General features: G+C 38.1%; 1 protein-coding gene across 1 annotated transcript in view; it reads right to left on the bottom strand.

The window, feature by feature from the left end:
• Positions 1-1,789: 1,789 nt before the first annotated feature.
• The window catches only part of GUCA1C (guanylate cyclase activator 1C), a 52,556-nt gene continuing 30,607 nt past the window's right edge, over positions 1,790-23,738 (bottom strand). The window contains 4 exon segments of the mRNA XM_070073240.1: positions 1,790-2,298; positions 7,058-7,060; positions 9,896-9,983; positions 22,393-22,520. Of these exon segments, the coding sequence (XP_069929341.1) occupies positions 2,144-2,298; positions 7,058-7,060; positions 9,896-9,983; positions 22,393-22,520 (374 nt within the window). The 3' untranslated portion in view covers positions 1,790-2,143.

Here is a 23,738-nt window from a genome sequence, read left to right on the forward strand (position 1 = left end):
TATTTGTTTATTTACTTGAAAGTCAGAATTACACAGAGAGGGAAGAAGAGGCAGAGAGAGAGAGAGAAAGAGAGAGAGAGAGAGAGAGGTCTTCCATCTGCTGGTTCACTCCCCAGATGGCCACAAAGGCTGGAGCTGTGCTGATCCAAAGCCAGGAGCCAGGAGCTTCTTCCGGGTCTCCCACAGGAGTGCAGAGGCCCAAGGACTTGGGCCATCTTCCACTGCTTTACCAGAATATTAGCAGAGAGCTAGATAGGAAGTGAAGCAGCCGGGACTTGAACCAGCATCCAAATGGAATGCCAGCATTGCAGGCGGTGGCTTTACCTGCCACCCCACAGCGCTGGCCCCTCCTCATTGTATTCTTATATCTCCTTTCCCTATCAGGGTCTGTGGGAGTCGCTGCATTCTGGGACAGAGGAAAGGAAGTGTTCCGGGTGCCCATGAAACAGGAGTGAAGAAAAGGATGTTGAGGCTCGAAAGGCAGCATCCTCTGAGATAAGGAGATCCGTGTATGTAGTGCCTGGGGGAGAATGGTACCCTCAACAGTGAAAACAGCCAGGCCAGAAAAGAAAGCACTAATTTGAAATACCATAGGAGGACAGCAAGATGGGGTAAACATAGGCAGCAGGAACTAATGCTTAAACTCCTGCTTCTTGTCAAAATAAGTTTAGATACTTTGAGAAAGATTCAGTGCCTCAATAAAGGAGTTCACTACCCTGCCACTTTGTACTTGTATTGCTTCTACAGCACAGGGAGCACTGTATAGTTTAAGGCATTATGTCATCTGGCAACACAACAAATTAGTGAGTTTGATTGCTTTGTAGATATTCTGGTTCTTATTAGGATATTTTCCTTTTCCTTTCTGCTGCTGGGAAACTCAGAATCCACTACATCATGGACATGGCTGCAATGCTTTTCCTCCCTTTATCTATGATCATTTTATTTCAGTGTTTTTTATCTTGTATACATCTTTTTGAATCTCATCAAAATCTTTTGGAAAAAAAACCAGAGCATTCTGACCTTCATCTACTGCTTCATCTTCATTTATTCATAACAACTTCTCTACCTCAATGTAAACTTCATTTCTATGACATTTGACTACCCTCGTCCATTCTTTTATCCACATCAATAACCATGAGGGAGATAGGGATAGTGCAACACTGCCTTTGTAGTTCTTCGCTTGGATTTGTAACCCAAATTGGAACACAAAACTTATAATTATGAAGCATTTGACATAAAGATGGCTCACATCTGGTCTTGGAAATCTCCACTATGTTTCCATGAGAAAACCACTCATTGAAAGACATACTAATTGGCCTGTGATATAGAAGCCTAACTTTAAAAGTTCTAACCCATCAAGAAATCCCATTCATCATTTCATTTTTTGGAAAGGATATAAAAAATTAAATGTCAGAGCTATAATGTCAGAACTGCTTAAAATGTCAAGTGCTTGTTGTTGCATAGCTTGGCTGTCTGCCTTTCTGATCAAACGTCCAACTGGCATAATAATTACAGATGATGCATCACATTTTCATGCACAACTGGATGCAGATTTATAGCAAATCAGATGGAAACATTCTTGCTCCCTGGCCTGAAGTTGTCTCCTTTTACTACATTGGTTAAACTTTTCATGTGGAGAAGAACATTATTAACTAATTCAAGACAGCTTTCAGAGTGAGGAATGAGAAATTAAGGGTAGAAAAAAAGATTCCCAAATAGACCAGAACTTAGTCATTTATAATAGAGAGATGCAACAAGAACCGCGAGACAGCAAACACATTTACCGAATGCATGTTTAATTGAAGAATGTTAAACTGTGGAGACATTTTTCAGATAACGCAGTTATATTTCAAGATGCAGATTAATTTAAATATGCGAGGAAACATACATGCAGTCTCTCTTTTGAACTGACTGGGATGGAGGCAGTCCTTCAGCTTAATCATCATATTTTAATCTGCAAAGAGAGAGAGGGAGAAAAGAGAGAGAATGCATTAATGCAAAGACAGAAAAGCATCAGCACATTAGTTTAGGATCTTTGCAGAAGTCTTCATTAAATTAAAATAAATACTATACTCATAAGCCTCTATCTATTATAATAAAGATCTGAAATCAACAGTATGCACTTGAAGATTTCATTTCTTTTCTACTGAAAGCTTTGAAGAAGCCTGTCTCCTGCATCATGTTTCTTCCCATTGCAGATGGCTTCCAGCACATTGGAAAGGTCAAAGCTCTTGTAAACAAACTCTAGGAGATCCTGGTCCTTTTCCATGCCATTGATAAATTCTCCTAAAATCAGTTCTCCCGGAAAATAACAAATGAACAATTAACAGGAGGCTTCCTCTCGACCACTCATTGGCACATGCAATATAATCACTAATATTTTTATTGATAATATTCTTTGATATTCTTCCACCTTAGCCAGTCTAAATTCATTCAAAGTCTTTATAAAAAAAAGCATTCACTTTTGGGATTTCCAGTGAAAAGAAAAACAATGAATATGACCTACTTTTGTTTTCAGTTGAGAACATCAGATAATGCACCTGATGAAATAACACATACATACATCTTCACATGACTTTGGTTGTTTGACCTTTAAACTTGAAGATATGACCAACTCATAAGAGCATGGGCCATTGTAGATGTTTGGGAGTGACTGTTCGCAAGGCTGTTTTCAGTATTCTTATCTCCAGGGGGATATGATTTCCAAAGCTGGGAGAAAACATAAATATTTATTCATTCCATATATTATTATTGGTCACTGATTTTTGATTCTGCTCATTGATTCTTAATTTAATCAACTTGGCTTAAGCCTTAGACATGTGTTGGTCATCCCAGTGCTATAAATCTATCACCATATCCCCATGTGAATTGAATGTCACGTTTTTCTACTACCCTCACCCCCTAACATGACTTTTTAACATTTTGGGAGGAATAGGATGAGATTCTCTGTTGGCATGAATCAGTTTAAATGGAATTAAGAGTTTGTTGATGTTGACAGATACAAACACAATTCCTGCTCTCAACAGAGTTTGTGGGTGGGTGGATGGTCAGCCAAAGACAAATACATTCATTGGCCAGAGAAAGTACATCCAAGGCAGCAAGTCAGCAGGAAGTGAAATTAGATTACATCAGAAAAATCATGGCAAAATGGAATTCATAGACAAGCTTATTTTGGTGCAAAACAATTTTAAAATTCATGCATGGTTTTCACAATATGCATTTTCCATGAACTTCTTTAAGACTATTTATACTGTATTGATTCAAAACTTACACCAAAATGGAAGGTCTATGCTATATCCCAGCTTACAGTGATCAGAAATAGAATTCCCTATGAGTCACAAGGAAAGCTCAGTCATGAAATAAACCAAAGCAAATTAGAAAAAACTGTAAACAAAAAAAAATGTGGAAAGCATATAGGTAGGGAGGATCACATGCATGCAATGGTGCCTGGGTGGGGAGATCTTAAATAGTCAACTTATAAGTTGCCCTTTGCCATGAGAACTCTCAGCTGGTCAATCCCCAGTCCAAAAGACTTCTCCAATTTCTAGAGGCTAGACTAAAACAAAAGAGAAGTAGAGTGGAGATGGGGAAACTGGAGTCTATTTTGATTGCTCAAGTATAAGACATCTTTATCAGTGCTGGTGATAACAGAACTGTATCTTAAGGTACTGGAATACAGTCACCAACTCAGTTGAAAAGAAACCCAAGTCACTGACATGGAAAGCAGAAGATGGAATTTTTCACTGCTGTTTTATTTAAATTGTCTTCAAAACACCTGTGAACTCTGCATATTAACTTTTCTCACTTTTCCTAGCCACTTACCATAAAAAAATTCATTTCCAGATCATCAATCTCTATCTACAGTAACATATTGCTTATTATATCTAAATTACTTTTTCAAAATTTTACCCTCCAGCAATCAATATTTGTTCATTTTTTTATCAAGCATTTATTAAGCTCTACTTGCAATTTCCACTGCAGCACAGGCAGCCCCACCACAAGCTTCTGAATATGGGAGGTGCTCACAGAGTTAGACTGACAAATGGCCTTCCTTTATCCAGTGTTCTCTAACATTGCTTCTGAATTGTCTCTAATTTGACTATGGATTTATACCCAAACAAAAGGATAGTTTCTAGATCTCCCTAGAGGCAGTGTCTGCCAAGTTCCTGAAGTTTCCTAGCAGAGAGTTTCCCAGCAGAGAGCCCAAGCCCTAGGAAATGACAGCCTGAGATGTGATTACTGAGTTATTACTTTGCTTTACATTTAAAGATATATTTTCAACAGTACAGAGCATAATTCAGAAACTGCCAATTTTATTTTTAAATGTTGAAATATGTGTAAAAATATAACGGATATCTGTATTGTTTGGGGTTGTCTGCTCTGTTGGCAGATGCATGCTTACTCCTCCAGGGAGCCCTGATGGCAGTATCACACGTGCTTTTCCATCACTCATTACCAGTTTCAGTGGTTGCATGGGTAATAGGACAGCCACCCATGAATACCACGTTAGTCCTCTTTCTGCAGTCTGGTTATCCTATTGCTATTCCTGGAACATGTGTATTTTTCTATTATAACAAATCATTCCTCCCACCCCTTGAAAAAGCCAAGCTTTTAATGTGCATGTCCACATTAGCATTTTTGCTCTCAAGAAATCAGCCTCATTTTACGAGAAATCAGACTATGTAAAGGAATTGTTTTTCTACTCTCATTCCTTTTAATTATAATTTCATGAAAAATTGCTTTCAGACTGAGAAATTAGGAAAGATGGGATGGGGGAATCTGAGAATGTGAGAGTGACTGTGTTTTCTAGGGAGGACCCTGGTGATTTCAAACAAAACTAAGGAGTTCTGTGTGCACTAGCAAGGTGGCACCAAAGGCATTCAGCAGCATTTTCCAGCAGAGCTTTAGCACGCAGTTTTTCCTCCTCTGTGGACAGCTGGATTGCTTCTTAGCGCCTGGCAGTTCCCTGTTTCCTAGTTTGATTCCGTGTGATTCTTATGGTTTTCCACAACATTTCTAGTGTAAAGCACCGGACTTTCTCATTAGTCACTGAAGAAAATCTATTCCTTTCTGTTCTGTCTGTTTCTTTTATCTAAGATATGTACTTGACAATCACCCTCTTCTTTTACTCTTTGGCTTCTTTTTACTTTCACAGTTTATTATTACGGGTCAGTGAAGTCACTCTTCTCCTTGTGCTACTTGGCTCTACAAGCACAGTAAACCCTGCCCGACACTGCCTACATTTGATGCTGTGAATAACATCAATAAATCTTCCTATATCATGTCAAGAATGACTCCTACTAGGAGCAGAGTAGAACGCAGACTGCTAGTCTTTGACTAGAATGTCTGCAGAATTCCATGCTTAGTCATTTATCCTAATTTGTCTTGCTGTCTTCTGCTTTCATTCTTCAGTAATATTGAATGTTTACCTTCAGTTTTCTGTCTTTGGGATTCTCACAAACTCTCCTTTCTGATGTTTCGGTGAATAACATAAAAATAAAACTTACTTGTTAAAGTATAGCAGTAAGGTATTCTCTTAAGAAAAAGAAAATTCAAAGTTTATAGAAGTGTAATACAAAAAAAATAAAGAATTCACCTTTAACTTATTTCTGGACCCCAGTTCCTATAAATAATTAAGTCCTGCTAACCATTCTAGGTTTATGTATTTTTTAACAGATTTATTTGTATTTATTTGAATGGCAGAAGCATTGAGAGAGAGAGAGAGAGAGAGAGAGAGAGAGAGAGAAAAGTGACATTCCATCCACTGGTTCATTCCAAATAGCTGGAACAGCTTGCCTTGGGCCAGGCTGAAGTCAGAAGACAGGAACTCCACCCAGGTCTCCCACACGGGTGGCAAGGGCCCAAGTACTTGAACCATCTGCCATCGCCTTCCCAAACATATTAGCAGGGAGCTGGATCAGAAGTAGAACAGCTGGTACGCAAACATTAGCTCCAATTTAAGTTGTCAGCCCCAATCTAGGTTCATATTTTGTGAAGTTTGCAATGCATATGCATATATGAAGATACTTCAAGAAGTTCATGGAAAAATAGAATGAAAATATGTTTATTTGGGTTCAAAAACATTTTAAAATCCATACCTAGTTTTTCATAGTACACATTTTACATTAACTTTTTGAAGACTATCCATATGCATAGATTTCAAACTGTTTTATAACTACATAAACTTTCTTTTAAAATCCATTTTTTCTGCAAACTTTGTGAAGTACCCTTGTATATTAATTTCTAAGCTATCTGCATGTCTTTGCTTGCTGTGTTTGCTTCTCTATCCCACCATTTTTCATATGACCCTTCTGAACAGACACCACTCATTCCACAGTTATTTATTGAGTGCCTACTGTGTGCCAGCAGAGGGAATATCCAAGTGTGCCAAACAAAAATAGTTCTCACCTTCATAGGCTTATAGCACTTCATCTTTTTACCTTTCTAGCATTAATCCTATAGCTTTCCTTTGCTTAGTCTATCATGTAACTATCATGATAGCTATATACAGAGTACTTCACTGCTGTTGAGTACTTCTCTGTCACAACAGATATAAAGTTGGTCATTCTTTTGCCATCAATTTCCATTCAAATTAGCATTTTCACTTATGTTTTGAAAGTTTTTTGGTTGTATCTACAGGCACTATGATTATCTTTTGTTTCAGTATTCACCAGATAACCAGAGACAGAGATGTGTTTATTTTTATTTTGAGAAGTCAGAAATATGCTTGTTAGGAATAGTAATAACATTTGGGTATATTTAATTGAAGATCACTCTTTCTAATAATATTGATATTTTTATACTAATGATAATAAACAATAAGAAATCACATCTGATGTATAAATACTTAGATTTGTACTCTCTGTTATCTCCTCCATCAAATACTGGCCAAATACTTTTGCACTTCTTCAAATATTAATCTTAAAAGTCTTTGTCACTTTCTGGCCCTTGCCTTTTTTTACATGACACTGTATTGGACCCAGAGCACAAGTTTTAGCATCTTTATTTCTTGATAACCTGGAATGCGGCTTGTTAATCAAGAAGCAGGTTAAGCCACCACCTGGAGTGCCATCATCCCATATGGGTGCCGGTTCAAGTCCTGGCTGCTCCTCTTCCAATTCAGCTCCCTGCTATGCCCTAGGAAGCAGTGGAAGATGGTTCAAGTCCTTGGGTTCCTGCACCCATGTGGGAGACCCAGAAGCAGCTTCTGGCTCCTGATCAGTGCAACTCCATTATGGCCATTTGGGGAGTGGACCAGTGGATGAAGACCTCTCTGTCTCTCACTCTGCCTCTACCTCTATGTAATTTTGCTTTTAAAATGAATAAAATAATTTTTTTTAAAAATGAAAGATACCTGGAATAACTATGGTGTCTCTTAATGAACCGAAGTAACAGCCTCCAGGAATTTTCAAAAAAGCAAATTTAAAAATTTTTAGCTCTGTATAACAATGTGCCAAGACACAGTGGTTCGTTGCTTTCCAAAAGTTTATGTGTGATTTTATTAGCTTCAGAAAAAGGTTTTTATCAGACAAAACAATTAGTGTCAGTGTTTACTTCCACACACTATTCTAGAAACTTTCATGTACCCTCTCTTTTCTGTTGTTGACATATTCTTCCAAATCAAGGATCCCATCCCCCTAACACCAGGTAACCTCAGTTACTGCCTGAGCACAACTTCTCTCTTTGGGGTTCACATTTCCTTTTAACCCAGTCCTTTATATTTCAAGGCGCATTTTACCCATATTCCCTATTTTATTGCTTCCCATTACTTTTCTCTCTTGGAATCTCTGTAAATGGTAAACAAAATCTTGCCCCATTTTATTGTTTTCTGGAAACCATTACCTGTACCCACAAAATAGAGGCTTATTTTGTGCTAAAGGTACCCAAATCCTTATTCTTCTTCAAGGGAAGTCGCTTTCCAATTCCTCTACCACTAGCATTGGAAGGAATGTCCAGGGATATAATCACAAATTCTTGTCCTTCTCTTTTAATATTCACTGTATAGACTAAGTGTTAAACACTAGTTATATCTCATTTACATATAGAATACTAATCTATTAAAATTGTTTATGTTTTCATCTACTTAAAATGGAGGGAGCAGGGAGGAAGAGAGGAAAAGAAAAGGGAGAGAGAGGGAGAGAGAGAGAAGGAGAAGAGAGAATCTTCCGTCAGCTGTTTCCCTCACAACAGTCAGGGTTGGGCTGGGTTGCAACCAGAGCCAGAAACTCCATCTGGATTTCCCACAAGGGTGGCAGGGGCCCAAGCACTTGAGCAATCATGTGTTGCCTCTCAGGATGTATTTGTTGTATTGGAAGCAAAGCCACTGGGATCTGAATTAGTACTCCTATATGGGGTGAGTGTATCCCAAGCAGCAGCTTAACCCCTTACACCACAACACTCTCCTTAGAATTCATCTTTCTGCCCGGATGTTGTCATTTGCAGGATGAAACCACTTAACCTCTCTTCTCCAATTCCTGCCATGTGGCAGCACCTCTAACATTAAAAATAAAAATAAAAAAGAACAAAACCTACGTGTAGCATTTCTCTTTGCATATTCCATGCCCCAAGCAAGGTTTCCATTGGCTTTATCCAGCCCTTGATTCTCCATTTCTCTTATCCTCTTCCAGCTTCTCTCTTCACTTAGCCTCCTTAATCCCGGGTAGTCTGATCTGTTTCTTGAAAGCTTTCACATGAACAGACTTGTTTTATTCTGTGATCTCAAAATAGTAATAAACAAACATCCTGACTTAAGGTTGAGGAGGGGCAGACCTAGCACTTGGCTCTGTCGTAAAGAGATACAGCTCCAGATATTACTGATACAGCTCCAGAATATTTTTCTGAGGATTATGCTTTTGTCCAATTGTTTGGCTTATGCAGGATGGTGGTTTGATTTGAATTTCCTTCCAGCCTCTTCACTTTTCTCTCCTGCCACTTTGAACTGCCACATGTGCTTGGGGGCATAAGTCTCCACGCCTTCTTGTGACCACTTGGAGAAGTGACCTACGGTGGACAGGTTGATTTTGTGAAAGGAAGCTTTGCAGTAATGACAAGTATGACTGGAATTCTAATGCTTCTTATCTGCTTTTTAATCTCTTACTGATATCTAATATTTTTTTAAAAATATCAAATTTTCTATTTTTCAAGGACAATTCCTAGATACACTGACTCAATCTCAAGTCAGATTGCTCACCCCATTCCACTAAGATCAAAGCCATTTAGTAAAATTATGCTCCCTTCTCTTGCAATATCTGGTCTACATAGTCCCTCTTCACCTCTGTCTCTGAAGGATTACCTCCACAGGATCAAAGAGGAACAGAATACAGGGTAGAATGAATATATAGAAAATGAACAGAAAGATATATCTTTCGTCTTTTACTAAAGATTTCCATGGAGAGGAAAATGAACAGAAAGAGTAGAATTGTAGGGAAAGTAGGAAAAGCAGAAGTGCAGACAAAAGTACACGACTCTCCAGGAAAGTGTAGCCAAAGGAAGAGGAAAGTGTGACAGTAGAATAAGATGGCATAATGAAGGAAGGCTTTCTACAGCAGGGAAAACTTGAGTGCATTGGCAAGTTGGTGGAAAACTTCCAATACACAGAAAATGATTAACAGACCAAGTTCCAGAGCAAACAGCCAAAGGTCCTCCAACCTACAGTCTCCCAATTTTTCCTTGTATCTGCTGTCACTCTGCTTAATATATCCCAAAGTGCCAAGTATTTACATAAAACCTAGACATGTTCAGTCAGTATTTACTTGGTTAAACTATACAGACTAGAGAACATGGGCTAGTCAAGTTTTAAAGCCAAAGTCACAACTTGGGTTTTCCAGAAAGGTTTCTGTTTTTCAACAACTCCTACTTTGCAAGAAAAGTGAACCAGGGAAACTTTCTCCCTTACCATCATTGTTTATATGAATCTTGTGATATACTAAGTTGCTGAATTCCTCAGGACTCAGAGTTTGTTGGACATTGAGAGATTACATGGCCTATAAAGATAATTTTTTAGTTTTATTTTATTTATTTTAATTAAGACAAATATCATGCATTTCATACATATAGATTTAGAAACATAGTGATACTTCTCACCTTCCCCTCCCTCCCGCCCACACTCCCACACTTTCCTCCTCCGTCCTCTTTTATTGCCTCTCTTAATCTTAATCTGCTTTCAGTTTACTTGATACTCATAAGATTAACCCCACACTAAGTAAAGAGTTCAACAAAAGTAATAAGAAAAAAGCACTGTTTCTCAACAGTAGAGAAAAAGGCTGTGAGCAATCACTGAATATCAAAATGTCAATTTCACTTCTATACATTACATTTTAGGTATTCTATCGGTTACCATAGATCAGGGAAAACATGGCTATTTGTCTTTTGGGGACTGGCTTATTTCACTAAGTACAATGGTTTCCAATTGCATCCATTTTGTTGTAAAAGATAGGAGTTCATTCTTTACTACAGTTGAGTAGTATTCCATAGTGTATCTGTACCATAATTAAATCAGAGGTCAACTTTGCTGTAATCAAATACATTTTGTAACATATAAGTCCTAATGTGACAAATTTTGGGAACGTATTAACATCAGTTTTGCTATCCAACCTTTCCCAGTTAAAAATAAATAAAAGAGAAAAGACTGTATGTCAGTTCTGAGTAATGAAGCTTGAAAATTAAATTAACTGAGAAAAGCCTGAAGTTTCATTTATACAGAACAAATGGATTGATTAAACATATTAAGTAACAAAAGATACAAAGACCCATTGGAGAAAACACTGTAGGTCATGATCATAGGAATTCTGGGTGCAGAAAAAGGCATTGTTCTCAATTTCAGACTCATTCCTTTGGATCCTAGAGGTGGGCATGCTATACACATCAAACACTTCATCCTTGGCTTCTCTCACTGACACTTGTGATTGTGCCCTTTTGCAGAATGATAGACTGGGAAGACAGACACACAATATGCATTAGAAGGACACTGACTTTCTCTCACACTCTGCCAGCACTATTTCATCGTGAAGGTTGTCGGGAGACCTGGGGCAAATGACATTTCCAGGCTTCCTAAAAGAAAGATTTAACCAATCCTTCCCTCACTGTGATTAAATTAAGTGACCCAGATTTGACATACACATTCATAATAAAATGAAAAGGAATTAGTCCTTTAGGAATTTGGACATAACTATCTTGATTGAACATTAAGGAATCTTCAGAAAATTGCTGGCAACATATTTCAATCAGAAGGAGCAGTCTTAAATATGACCATTTCTATTGCTACTTCCAAAACCTTATGATTCTTGAATTGAAGATTAATCATCATAAACAGTGGTAAAGCACCGATCTTGATCTTGGCAAGTCCGTGTCTCACCTATCTCAATTATATATGGGGTGGTACCTAAAGCAACTGGTATATGCATGCAACACCACATTAACTGAAAAAACTTCAGAATGTCTCAGTATTTGGCAGAGATTCCAAAACAATAGAACATTTGCCAAGTGTCCAGTATTCTTACATCTTGAAGCAATACTATACCATGTATATGAATAATATGATAAAACTATTATTTATTTATTTATTTGAAAGGCAGAATTACAGAGAGGCAGAGACAGAGGCAGAGTGTGTGTGTGTGTGTGTGTGTGTGAGAGAGAGAGAGAGAGAGAGAGGTTCACTCCCCAAATATCACAACTGCTGGAGCTGCGTTGATCTGAAGCCATGAGCCAGAGCTTTTTCCAGGTCTCTCACACAAGTGCAGGGCACCAAAGCACTCGGGCCATCTTCTACTGCTTTCCCAGGCCATTGCAGAGAGCTGGATCAGAAGAGGAGCATCCGGGACTCGAACCAGAACTCATATGGGATGCTAGCACTGCAGGTGGTGACTTTACCTGCTATACCACAGCACTGACCCGAAAACTATCATCTTGATTTATACATCACCCATCTCCAGGTCATGGGAGTGTACATGAAATATTAATTCAAAAGGTGATTAGGCTGGAGAGGATAATATATTTGGAGAAGATCATTAATATGCCCTGTTTTTTTTTTTTCTTTTTCTAGGAGAAGCAGGGTAGCAGATGAGCAAGTAGGCATGTTTCTTTTTTCCTTCCTGCATTGCTCATTTAGTGTGTCTATTTTTGTCCCCACTTTGCTAGTAACAATCTCTGAATACTCTTTGGCTGGAAGGAGAAATGCGAGAAAGGCCAGGAGGAGAATTCTTACCTGGCCATTCTGTCTTCTTAGTGAGTTTCGGTGCTGTCTGGACAGACAGGTGCTGAAAATCCACTCTTTCTCTGATACCACCTACCCCGCTCCATTACTGAAACTCTCTCTTGCAAATCCCTAGATGTGAGCCATGTGTTTTGAATTCAGCTGTTCCTTTTCCAAATCAGAGTCTTCCAACATCTGCACAACTGACATTTTGGATTAGACTTCTCTTTCTTGTTCAGGGCATTCCTTTTCATTGTGGAGTGTTTAGTAGTGTACCTGGTCCTAACCAAAAGATGGCAATAGCAACAAGAGTACTCCCCACTCCCTGGTGAACCAAAATGTCTCCAGATGTTGATAAATATTCCCGGGTATGTTTTCTTTGAGATGAGAACCACTACACTAGGTCTACCTTCAGCTTCTTTCATCTGACCCTCCAGGTGACCCTGCTGGACAAGGTCTAAGGGAACTCTCTCTGCTAGCTTTCTCTCATAGTGGACTATAACTAATCCCAACAAATTCTAGGAATCTAGGTACTTTCTAAACTGCACCCCTCTACTTTGCTGACATGCTCTGTTTCTTCAGTTTTCTCATGCATAATTCTAACACTTGAGCTCTATGTTATCCAAACTAAAGAGAACATTTCATGTTTCAATGGTTTCATTAAATCGCCTTATTGACTTTAGGAGTCCATTTCAAGATAGTCTCCTCAAAAGTCCTTCTTAAATCCCACTACTGCATATATGTCCAAACAATGTAATCGACATCAAAGAGACATGTGCACCCCCATGTTTACTAAAGCACTACTCACCATAGCCAAGAAATGGAAACAACCTAAGTGTCCATTCACAAATGGATCAAAAAATGTACATACATACAATGGAACATTACTCAGACATAAAATGGAACAAGTCTTGTCATTTGCAACAATGTGCATCGAACTGGAGCTTATAATATTGTGAAATAAACCAAGCACAGAAAGACAAATACTATATGATCTCAGTCACATGTAGAATCCAAAAATAAAGCTGATTTCATAGAAATTAAAAGTATAGTGGTAATTTACCAGCAACGGGGGGGCAGAGACAATGAGAAGGGGATGGGAAACATTACTAAGTTATAGATTGTAGCATTAAGAAGTTCTAGTAGTCTATTGTACAGTAAGGTGACTATAGGGAATGTTAGTGTGCTATACATTTTCCTCTTTAAAAATGTAAGCTTTTGTATCCTTTTCACTCTAAAAAATCATAAAATTTCAAGGAGACAGATATATTTACTCTGATGGACATCACACCATCTATATTTGTATTAAAACATCACATGGCACCACATGAATATGTATAATTTTAATGTATCAGATAAAATTTTAATTGGTTAAAAATCCTTCTCAGAGCCGGCGCTGTGGCTCAATAGGCTAATCCTCCACCTGCGGCACTGGCACACGGGGTCTTAGTCCCAGTCGGGGCACCAGATTCTTTCCCAGTTGCTCCTCTTCCAGTCCAGCTCTCTGCTGTGGCCGGGAGTGCAGTGGAGGATGGCCCAAGTCCTTGAGCCCTGCACCCGCATGGGAGACCAGGAGGAAGCACCTGGCTCCTGGCTTCAGATAGGTGTGGTGCACCAGCTGCAGCACGCTGCCAGAATTGCCATTGAGGGGGTGAACCAAGGGAAAAGGAAGACCTTTCTCTCTGTCTCTCTCTCTCTCACTCTCCACATTGTTTTATACCCTTGAAGTGAGATTAAGATGTAATTACTTCTTTGTAAATTTGTAATGCTTCCAGCTGAACTCTAAATGCCTGGCTGCATTCCATTTTAACATCTTTGTTGTTTGTAGACAGACCAAAAATTATATAGCATGTATTATTCTTTCCTGTGGTGTTTTTCTCACTTACTGAACTATGGAAAGCATGTTCATAGGTCACTAATTTTTAATAAGTTACTATTCCATTATGTTCATTTGCTTAAGCATTTTCTGTTTTTAGTTTTTCAAAATGTTTTACTAACTTCAGTGATTTTATGGTGTAAAATAGGAGTTATATAATTAATGATTTTTTTTCTTAGCTAAAAGTAATGTTGACTGAAAAAGAAAATCAATTTTTATCTTTTTGATGTAGATCACCAAATTTCCAGGAAATTTTCTTTGAGTAATGCTATGGTGGCATCCCTTACTATTTGTATGCTACATTTACACATTAATTGCTTATAGAATAAGCTAGGGTATATTTATTTATTTTTATTAGAATATTTAAAAATTTACATGGGTTTGAACATACTCTATCAAATATTTTAGGTTTCTAATTTTGAACTGCAGCATGTGATATATACGCAAAATTTCTTATTTTTTAAGATTGATTTATTTATTTGAAAGTCAGAGTTACAAAGAGAGAGGAGAGGCAGAGAGAGAGAGGTCTTCCATCTGCTGGTTCACTCCCCAATTGGCTCCAATGGCCAGAGCCGTGCCGATCCGAAGCCAGTAGCCAGGAGCCTCCTCCAGGTCTCCCACACAGGTGCAGGATCCCATGGACTTGGGTCATCTTCCACTATCTTCCAAGGCCATAACAGAGAGCTGGATCAGAAGTGGAGCAGCCAGGACTCGAACCAGCACACATATGAGATGCTGGCACCTCAGGCGGTGGCCTTACCTACTACACCACAATGCTAACCCCAAAATTTATGAATTTTATTGCTTAGAAAATTCAATTGCAAAGAGCATCTTAGTACCTTTTTGTGAATGATTTATATGAGAATAAAGTAATAGCAATATTGATATTATCATACCCTTGAAATCTTTTCATATGATAATTGTATATCCTTCTGATTCTCTGTAATCTTATGATCAAGTTTTTGAATTCCATTTCTGGCATTTCTTCAGTCTCATCATCTTCACAATCTAGTATTGAAATGCTGTGTTCTTTTAGGGGTGTTAGGCTGTCTTCCTTATTCTTGTTTCTTGAATTGGTGTGTTTATTCAGCATTTGTGGAGATACTCATTGGTTTATTCTTTGTTTTTTCACTGCGGAAGCTTTTATCTTTGTACTATGCCTCTATAGATAAGTGGAGTGTCTGCTTTCAGGGAATATCTAGATGCATGTGGTGGGTGTGGCTAGGGAGCTCTGTTCAGATCTTCAGGGTGAAGAGTGTTACCAGGTTTGACATGGTAAATCTTTTTTTTTTTTTTTTTTTTATCAGAATGGAAGTTTAGTCTGCTCAGCTGAACTCCTCTCCTCAAAGGAGACCAGTGCCATTAGCCCTAGTGGGTAAAATATTATTCTCTGCCCCAAGGACCACACAAAGAATTTGTACAGTCCTCAGTGTAAGCTCAGATGCCCCAACAATGTCCCTCACCAGGTAACCAGGAAGCACTGAACATGTGGAGTCTCCCACAGTGACTGCCCAAAGTCCCAGCCACACCATGAGTCCTCCCACACAGCCTCAGTTTTTTTTCACAGTCCCAGCACACAAGCCTCCCACAGTCATGAGTACCCAGCTCCCTTTTAGTTCTCCCCACCAGAGTTAGGAGTCTCCACTAGGCTAGTTGCTGGCTGCAGATACAAACTGGCAGAGCTGTTACATATGTCCAAAATGGTGCACGCTCTATTGGCTTGTTACAGGATGCCATTGTAAGGTTATTGGAGAGAGAGAAATGTGTCCCACTTTTTTTCTCCTCTAGTTTGGCAGGTCCACTATCCCCCACAGGACTCCAAGCTGAGTTCCCTCTAAGCTCTTCCTGCAGCTTTTTGCCAGTGGCTTGGGCTGCTGCAATCTGGTCTCTCCACACTCTCCAATGCTGGTGAAGAAGCTCTCGGCTGCTGTAGTCCTGAGTTGTGGGTGTTCACTTCCTCCACAAAGGTCCACTGTGTGCCTCTAATTTGTGTAGAGTTTCCTCTGCTGTTTTCTCCCTAACTCTTCCCTGAAACTCCACTCTCTCCACTTTTTAAAAAATATTTTCTCCTAGACTCCTAGACAGTGAGCTCCCTCCCTATTCTATCATCTTGGAAGCTCTACTCAATTGTATATATTTGTATTTGCTTTTAGATTTTTTATCTACTTTGTCCATTTGTTGTTATTTAATTATAATTGTATCCTTAGCCACTTACTTTTTCTTGCACATTTTCTAATATTTCTACTATGTATTTTGTTTGAACTCAGTTCCTCCATCAATAAATATTTAGACCAGATCATTCCTAAAATAACTGATTCTAACTCTCTATGATTTGGTGTATTACTTTTATAATATTTATTACATGTCTTATCTTCATTTAAGTGCCAGGTTCCATTTAATCATTTTTTATTTTATGATTTTTTCCTTTTCTTTTAAAAATTTATAAATGTAAAGACAATGGATTTCATGTATTTCATAAGTACAGTTCAAATAAGATAACCATATCCCCCTTCCTAGCTCTTTCCCTTACTGAATCCTCCTCCTTCCTTCCTTTTTTTCTTTAATTATTGCAGAAACATAATTTCAATACACTCTATAATCACAGGCTTAATGTACCCTTAACCATAACATTCAACAAATAAAAAATAGAAAGACAGTGGTTCCACAGGAGTATAAACAAGGGTTAACATAGCAAGATGTCAATTTCATTTCTATATTTTTATTTATTCCATATTAACTACCACATATTAGAGAAACTGTATGATACTTGTCTTTTTGAAACTGGCTTATTTCACCAAACATAATGGCTTCCAGTTGAATCTATTTTCTTAAAAAAAAAACAACAACAACAACAACAACCATGATTTCATTCTTTTTTATGACTGAATTATATTCCTTCAGGTGTATATTCCACATTTTCTTGATTCAGTCATCACATGATGGGCATCTGGGTTGATTCCATATCTCAATTATTTGTGAATTGAACTGCAATAAACATGGGGGTGCACATAACTCTTTCATGTGCTGATTTAATTTCATTTGGGTAAATTTCCAGGAGTGGGATAGCTGGATCATATGGTAGATCTATTTTCAGAGTTCTGACCAATCTCCATACTGTGTTCCATAATGGTTGTAGTAGTTTACATTCTCACCAACAGTCTATAAGGGTACCTTTTCCCCTAAATCCTCACAAGCATTTATTTATTAATTCTTTTGGATGATAGCCATTCCTAATGGGGGTAGGGTAAATCTTCATTGTGCATTTCATTTACGTTTCCCTGATTACTAGTAATCCTGAGCATTGTTTCATGTGTCTGTTGGCCATTTGAATTTCATCTTTAGTAAAATGCCTGTTAACATCCTTTGCCCATTTCTTTTTTATTTTAATATTTTATTATTATAATATGAAGTCTAAGATTTATATGGACTTTATTCAGATTATTACTGCATGGATTACAAAGCTATAATATTTCTTGTACAAATACAGGTAAACACAAAACAGCAACAGTAAAGAAAAAACATATTGGTAATAAAATACTCTATTAGAACCGTCAACTTAAGAGCGTAAACTGGAGGTAATTTTATTTTGCCCATTTCTTAACTGAATTGTTTGTTTTGTTGTTGTTGAGTTTATTGAGCTCTTAATGGATCCTGGATATTTATTCTGGATCATTTGCATAATTTGCAAATATTCTCTCCCATTCCGTCAGTTGCCTCTTCACTTTTATGAGTGTTTTCTTTGCTGTGTAGAAGCTTCTTGGCTTGATGCAATCACATTTATTTATTTTTGCTTTAATTGCCTATGCTTCTGGAGTCTGTTTAAAGAAGCTTTTGCCTATGCCAATTTCTTTCAGAGTTTTCTTGATGTTTGATGTGGTATTTTGATGGTATCAGGCCAACAATTCAGAACCTTGATCCATTGTGAGTTAATCTTTATTTAAGGTTTTATCTTTCTGCCAGTATTAATTCAATTTTCTCAATATCATTTGTTGAATTGACTGTCCTTTATTCAGCAAAGATAAGTTGGTTGTCAAAGATAAGTTGGCTTTAGATGCGTGGATTAATTTCTGAGGTTTCTATTCTGTTCAATTGGTCTAATGTCCATTTTTGTGCTAGTACCAGACTGTTTTGGTTATAACTGTCCTGTGAAATCTGATATTGTGATGCCGCTAGCTTTGTTTTCATTGTTTAAGATTGTTTTAATCTTTTTGCAGTCTCCTGTATTTCTATATGAAGTTTTATAACATTTTTTCTAGATCCGGGAAGAGTGTTCTTGATATTTAGATTGGGATCACATTGAATCTGTAAATTGCTTTGGGTAGTATGAACATTTTGATATTAATTCTTCCAATCCATGAACATGGGATATTTTTCCATTTTTTGTGTCTTCTTCTATTTCTTACTTTAATGTTCTGTAATTTTCATTGTAGTGACATTTCACATCCTTGGTTAAACTTATTCCAAAAAAATTTTTGTACCTATCATGAATGGTACTATTCTTATAAGTTATTTTTCAGGCACGCTATTGTTTGTATATATAAAGTCTATTGATTTTTTGTGTTGATATTGTATCCTTCTACTCTACCAAACTCTTTTTTGAGTTCTAATAGTCTCTTTAATAGAGTCTTTTGGTTCTCCTATATATAGGAACATGTCATCTGATAACAGGGATAACTTGACTTCCTCTTTTCCAATTGAATCTCTTTGATATCTTTTATTTGCCTAACAGCTCTGGCTAAATCTTCCAGAACTGTATTGTATAGCAATGATGAAAATGGGCAACCTTGTCTTGTTCCATATCTTAGTGGAAATGCTTTCACCATTTCCTCATTCAATATACTGCTGGCTGTGGGTTTGTCATACATTGCCTTGTGTTGATGACTGCTCCCACTATATCCAATTTGCATAAGGTTTTTATCATGAAAGGATATTAAATTTTATCAAACACTTTCTCTGCATCATTTGAGATAATTATATGGTTTTTATTCTTCAGTTGTTAACGTGATGTATCACATTTATTTATTTGCATATGTTGAACAATTCCTGCATACCAGGGATAAATCTTATTTGGCTCAACTGAATCATCTTTCTGATGTGTTGTTGGATGCAATTAGTTAGCATTTTGTTGAGGATTTTTGCGTCTATGTTCATCAGGGATATTGGCCTATAGACCACTTTCTTTGTTGTATTTTTTTATGGTTTCAGAATTAAGGTGATGGGGCCAGTGCTGTGGCATTGTGGGCTGAGGTTCTGTCTGTGGTGTCAGCATCCCATATGGGCACTGGTTCAAGTCCAGGCTGCTCCACTTCCCATCCAGCTCTCTGCTATGGACTGGAAAAGCAGTGGAGGATGGCCCAAGTGCTTGGGCTTCAGCACCTGTTTGGTAGACCCAGAGGAGGCTCCTGGATCCTAGCTTCAGATTGGCTCAGCTCTGGCCATTGTGGCTATTTAGGAAGTGAACCAGTGGATGGAAGATTTCTCTTTCTTTCTGCCTCTGTCTCTCCATAACTCTGCCTATCAAATGAATGAATGAATGAATGAATGAATAGAATTATGGTGATTCTGGGCTCATAGAAGGAGTTTGGGAGGATTCCCTCCCTTTAAATTTTTTTGAATACTTTGAGAAGAGTTTTAATTATTTCTTCTTTAAAAGTCTAGTAGAATTCAGCAGTAAAGCCATCCAGTCCTGGGTTTTTCTTTGTTTTCGGGGTCTTTAATACTGATTCCATCTCTGTCTTGGTTATTGATCTATTTAGGTTTCCTACGCCTTCATGACTCAATTTTGATAGACTGGATATGCCTGAAATCTATCCATTGCTTCTAGATTTTCTACTTGATTAACACATAGTTTAATTGCTGCGAATGTCTTAATACTGCTTTTGCTGTATCCCATAAGTTTTGATATGCTGTACCATCATTTTCATTCTTGTCCAGAAATTTTTTATTTCTTTTGATTTCTTCTATAACCCACTACTCATGCAGAAACATTTGTTTAGTCTCCATGTTTTTGTGAATTTTCTAGAGTTTCAAGACATGTGATATGATTTCAATTTTTTAAATTTGTTGAGACTTTATTTATGTCCTAGTGCATGTTCTATCCTTGCTTTATAGCCTAGCATATTGTATATCCTAGAGAAAGATCCATGTACTGATGAAAATAATGTGTATTCTTCAACTGTGGGATGAAATGTTCTATAGATATCAATTCAGTCCAATTAGTGTAGATTAGCTCTGTTGTTTGTTGAGTTTTTTGTCTAGTTGATCTGTCCATTGATGAAAGTGGGATGTTCAAGCCCTCCATTATTATTGTATTGGAGCCTATCTCTCCCTTTGGATCCATGTTTGAAATATCCAGGCATACTTTCCTTGGGTGCATAAACATTTACTGTTGTCACATCTTCCTGTTGAATTGATCTCTTAATCATTACATAGCATCCTTTATTGTCTCATTTAACAGTTTTTGTGATAAAGTCTATTTTATCCAGTATTAGGATGGCTACTCCTACTCCATTTTGCTTTCCATTAACATAGAATACCTTTGTTCATCCTTCCATTTTCTGTATGTATGTATCTTCTTTGATGAGGTGTATTTCTTGTAGGCAGCAAATAAATGGGCATTTTTTAAAATATGTTCATCCAGTCTGTATCTTTTAATTGTAGAATTTAGGCCCTTTACATTCAAGCTTCTTATTGATAAGTAATGACTTGGTCCTGTCATTTTTCCATAAGCATTCTTATGGTTTGTTTTGGATTTCCTTAGCACTTTTACTAGGAGACTTTCTGATTTCATATTCGCTAATGATGATGACTATGTTTCTCTTTTTCTGTGTGTAGTACATCTTAAGTATCATTTGTGAGGTTAGACAAGGGTTGACAAATTGTTTCAATTTCAGTTTGTCCTGGAAGGTTTTTATTTCACCTTCTTTCATAAATGAGGGCTTTGCTGGATGAAGTATTCTGGGTTGACAGTATTTTTTCTGTTAGGACTTGGACTAAGTCTCTCCATTCTCTCTTTGCCTATAGGGTTTCTGATGAGAAATCAGTTGTGACTCTAACTGGAGATCTTCTGAAGGTAATCTGCCATTTCTGTCATGTACATTTTAGAATCTCTTCTTTAAGTTGTACTTATTAAAGTTTGACTATAATGTGTCATGCTGATATCTTTTCTGATCATGTCTATCATGAATTCTATGCACCTCCTGTACTCAAATGTTTCTCCAAATTAGGGTTCTTTTCTGCTATTATTTCACTGGATATGTCTTCTAATCCATTCTCTCTTTCCACACCTTCAGGGACCCCTAAGCACATATGTTTGGTCATTTGATAATATCCCATAAATTGTGTACACTGTTTTATGATTTTCTATTTTTTTTCTCTTTTTTTGTCTGACTGTGTTATCTCACCCACACAGGCTCATGAACTGCACAAAGAATCTGTTTCTCTTCAGTGTAAGTGTGGAACATTGAACCTCTAAAGCCAGACATAGTGATTGCCAAAAAACCCAACCACACCCTTTCATACCATATTGCATAGTCACAGATTTACCACAGTCCCAGGGACCAGGGAATCACTCTCAGCCCCACAAGCCTCCTGAATCCATGGAAAGAGCTCTGGAATTCTCAGATCTAGCTGCCTAACTGATAAGGACTGGTCAGTGCTCTGCCTTGGTGAGTTGTGTCCAAGCACCACAATAGAATGAAGAGAAAGGAGCACTTCATGAGCCTAAATGGGCACTCTGTTCCCCACCAATCCTCCAGGCCAGACTTAAAGTCAGAAGGGACAGTGGATTTATCCTTCCCATAAAATCCCCCAGTTGTGCATGAGCTGCAGTGGCCTCTATTCACCTTATTAAGATGGCATTTCCTTTTTGCTGGTTGCCAGGTGCCTTACTCCAAGAGGATGGCCTATTTCTGGAATCTTTTTTGTCTCATATCTCATATTACAATAACTATCTCCTATTTCATTGGAGATGAAGGTGACTTATAAAAGCACTCATTGGATTTTAGAAATGAAAATGATCCAAGATGCCAAATATATATTAGAAATTCTTTAATCTTGCATTCAGAAAGATTAGTCCTCACATCCCTGCATTCTTAGTCCATGTCTCTTAGATGCCTAGGCCCTGTGGGCTCACCTGGGTAGTTGGTCCACCTTGGTGGAGAGGGGCTGGACTTGTGTGTGGGCTGGAGGCGGGGGAAGGAGAGGGAGAGAAAAGAGAAAGAACTGAGGCAGAGGAAAAGATAAGTTGCTATCTTTTTTCATAGGAAAGAAAATTGGATTAACTATATAACGACCAGCAAATAATACTTTAAATTGCTTCACTTACCATGAACATGGTAAGTAGTTACTTTTTGTCAATAGACCCATTTCCATCAACATTATACAACTTAAAATACCATTTTAACTTTTGCTCCATTTTTCCTCATACAACTAGATGTACAGTAGCCATAAACTCTGAAAAAAATCAATAAATACATCCTATAGAAAGCAAAATGCAAAGGAAATAAATATTTAAGAAGAATTTTTTTTATTTGAGAAGTTGTCATTTATGAACATGACCTTTAGAACAAGTTAATGCACTAGATTTCAACAGAGAACGTTTCCTGAGTGCTCCATTTAAAAAAATTGTTTAGAAAAAACCATTTAATTTCATAATTAAGTGTCTTTTAAAAACAGATATTATATTTAGAGGGCCGGTGCCGCGGCTCAATAGGCTAATCCTCCACCTTGCGGCGCTGGCACACCGGGTTCTAGTCCCGGTCGGGGCGCCAGATTCTGTCCCGGTTGCCCCTCTTCCAGGCCAGCTCTCTGCTGTGGCCAGGGAGTGCAGTGGAGGATGGCCCAAGCGCTTGGGCCCTGCACCCCATGGGAGACCAGGAGAAGCACCTGGCTCCTGCCTTCCGATCAGTGCAGTGCGCCGGCTGCAGTGCACCGGCTGCGGTGGCCATTGGAGGGTGAACCAACGGCAAAAGGAAGACCTTTCTCTCTGTCTCTCTCTCTCTCTTACTGTCCACTCTGCCTGTCAAAAAAAAAAAGTTTAAAAAACAGGTATTATATTTAGAACAGTTTTAAGTTCAAAGCAAAATAGAGTAGCAGGTAAAGTGTTCTATAATACATTCCTTACATGCACAGTCTCTTATATTATTAGCATTTACCACTGAAGAATATGTCTATTATAACTGCCAGACATGCATGGACACATTATTGTCACCTGAAGTTCATAGTTTACACAATATGTAAAGCACTCTTGGTGTTGAACATTCTATGAATTTTTATAAGGGTGTATGCTCTCCATTGTAGTATCACAAAAAGTAGTCTGTGTTGTACGTACTGATTCTCCTCCAAATCCTGATAACAACTGATCTTTTTACTGTGTCCATAGTTTTGCTTTTTCCAGAATGTCATATGGTTGCAATTGTATAACATGTAGCCTTTTCAGGGTTGGCGCTGTGGCTCAGTTGGTTAATCCTCCGCCTGCGGCACCGGCATCCCAAATGGGCACCGGGTTCTAGTCCCGATTGTTCCTCTTCCAAGTCCAGCTCTCTGCTGTGGCCCAGGAGGGCAGTGGAGGATGACCCAGGTGCTTGGGCCCCTGCACCTGCGTGGAAGACCAGGAGGAGGCACCTGGCTCCTGGCTTCAGATCAGTGCAGTGCGCCGGCCACAGCGCGCTG

Source organism: Oryctolagus cuniculus, chromosome 4 (genome assembly GCF_964237555.1).
Source record: "Oryctolagus cuniculus chromosome 4, mOryCun1.1, whole genome shotgun sequence".
NCBI classification, from domain to species: Eukaryota; Metazoa; Chordata; class Mammalia; order Lagomorpha; family Leporidae; genus Oryctolagus; species Oryctolagus cuniculus.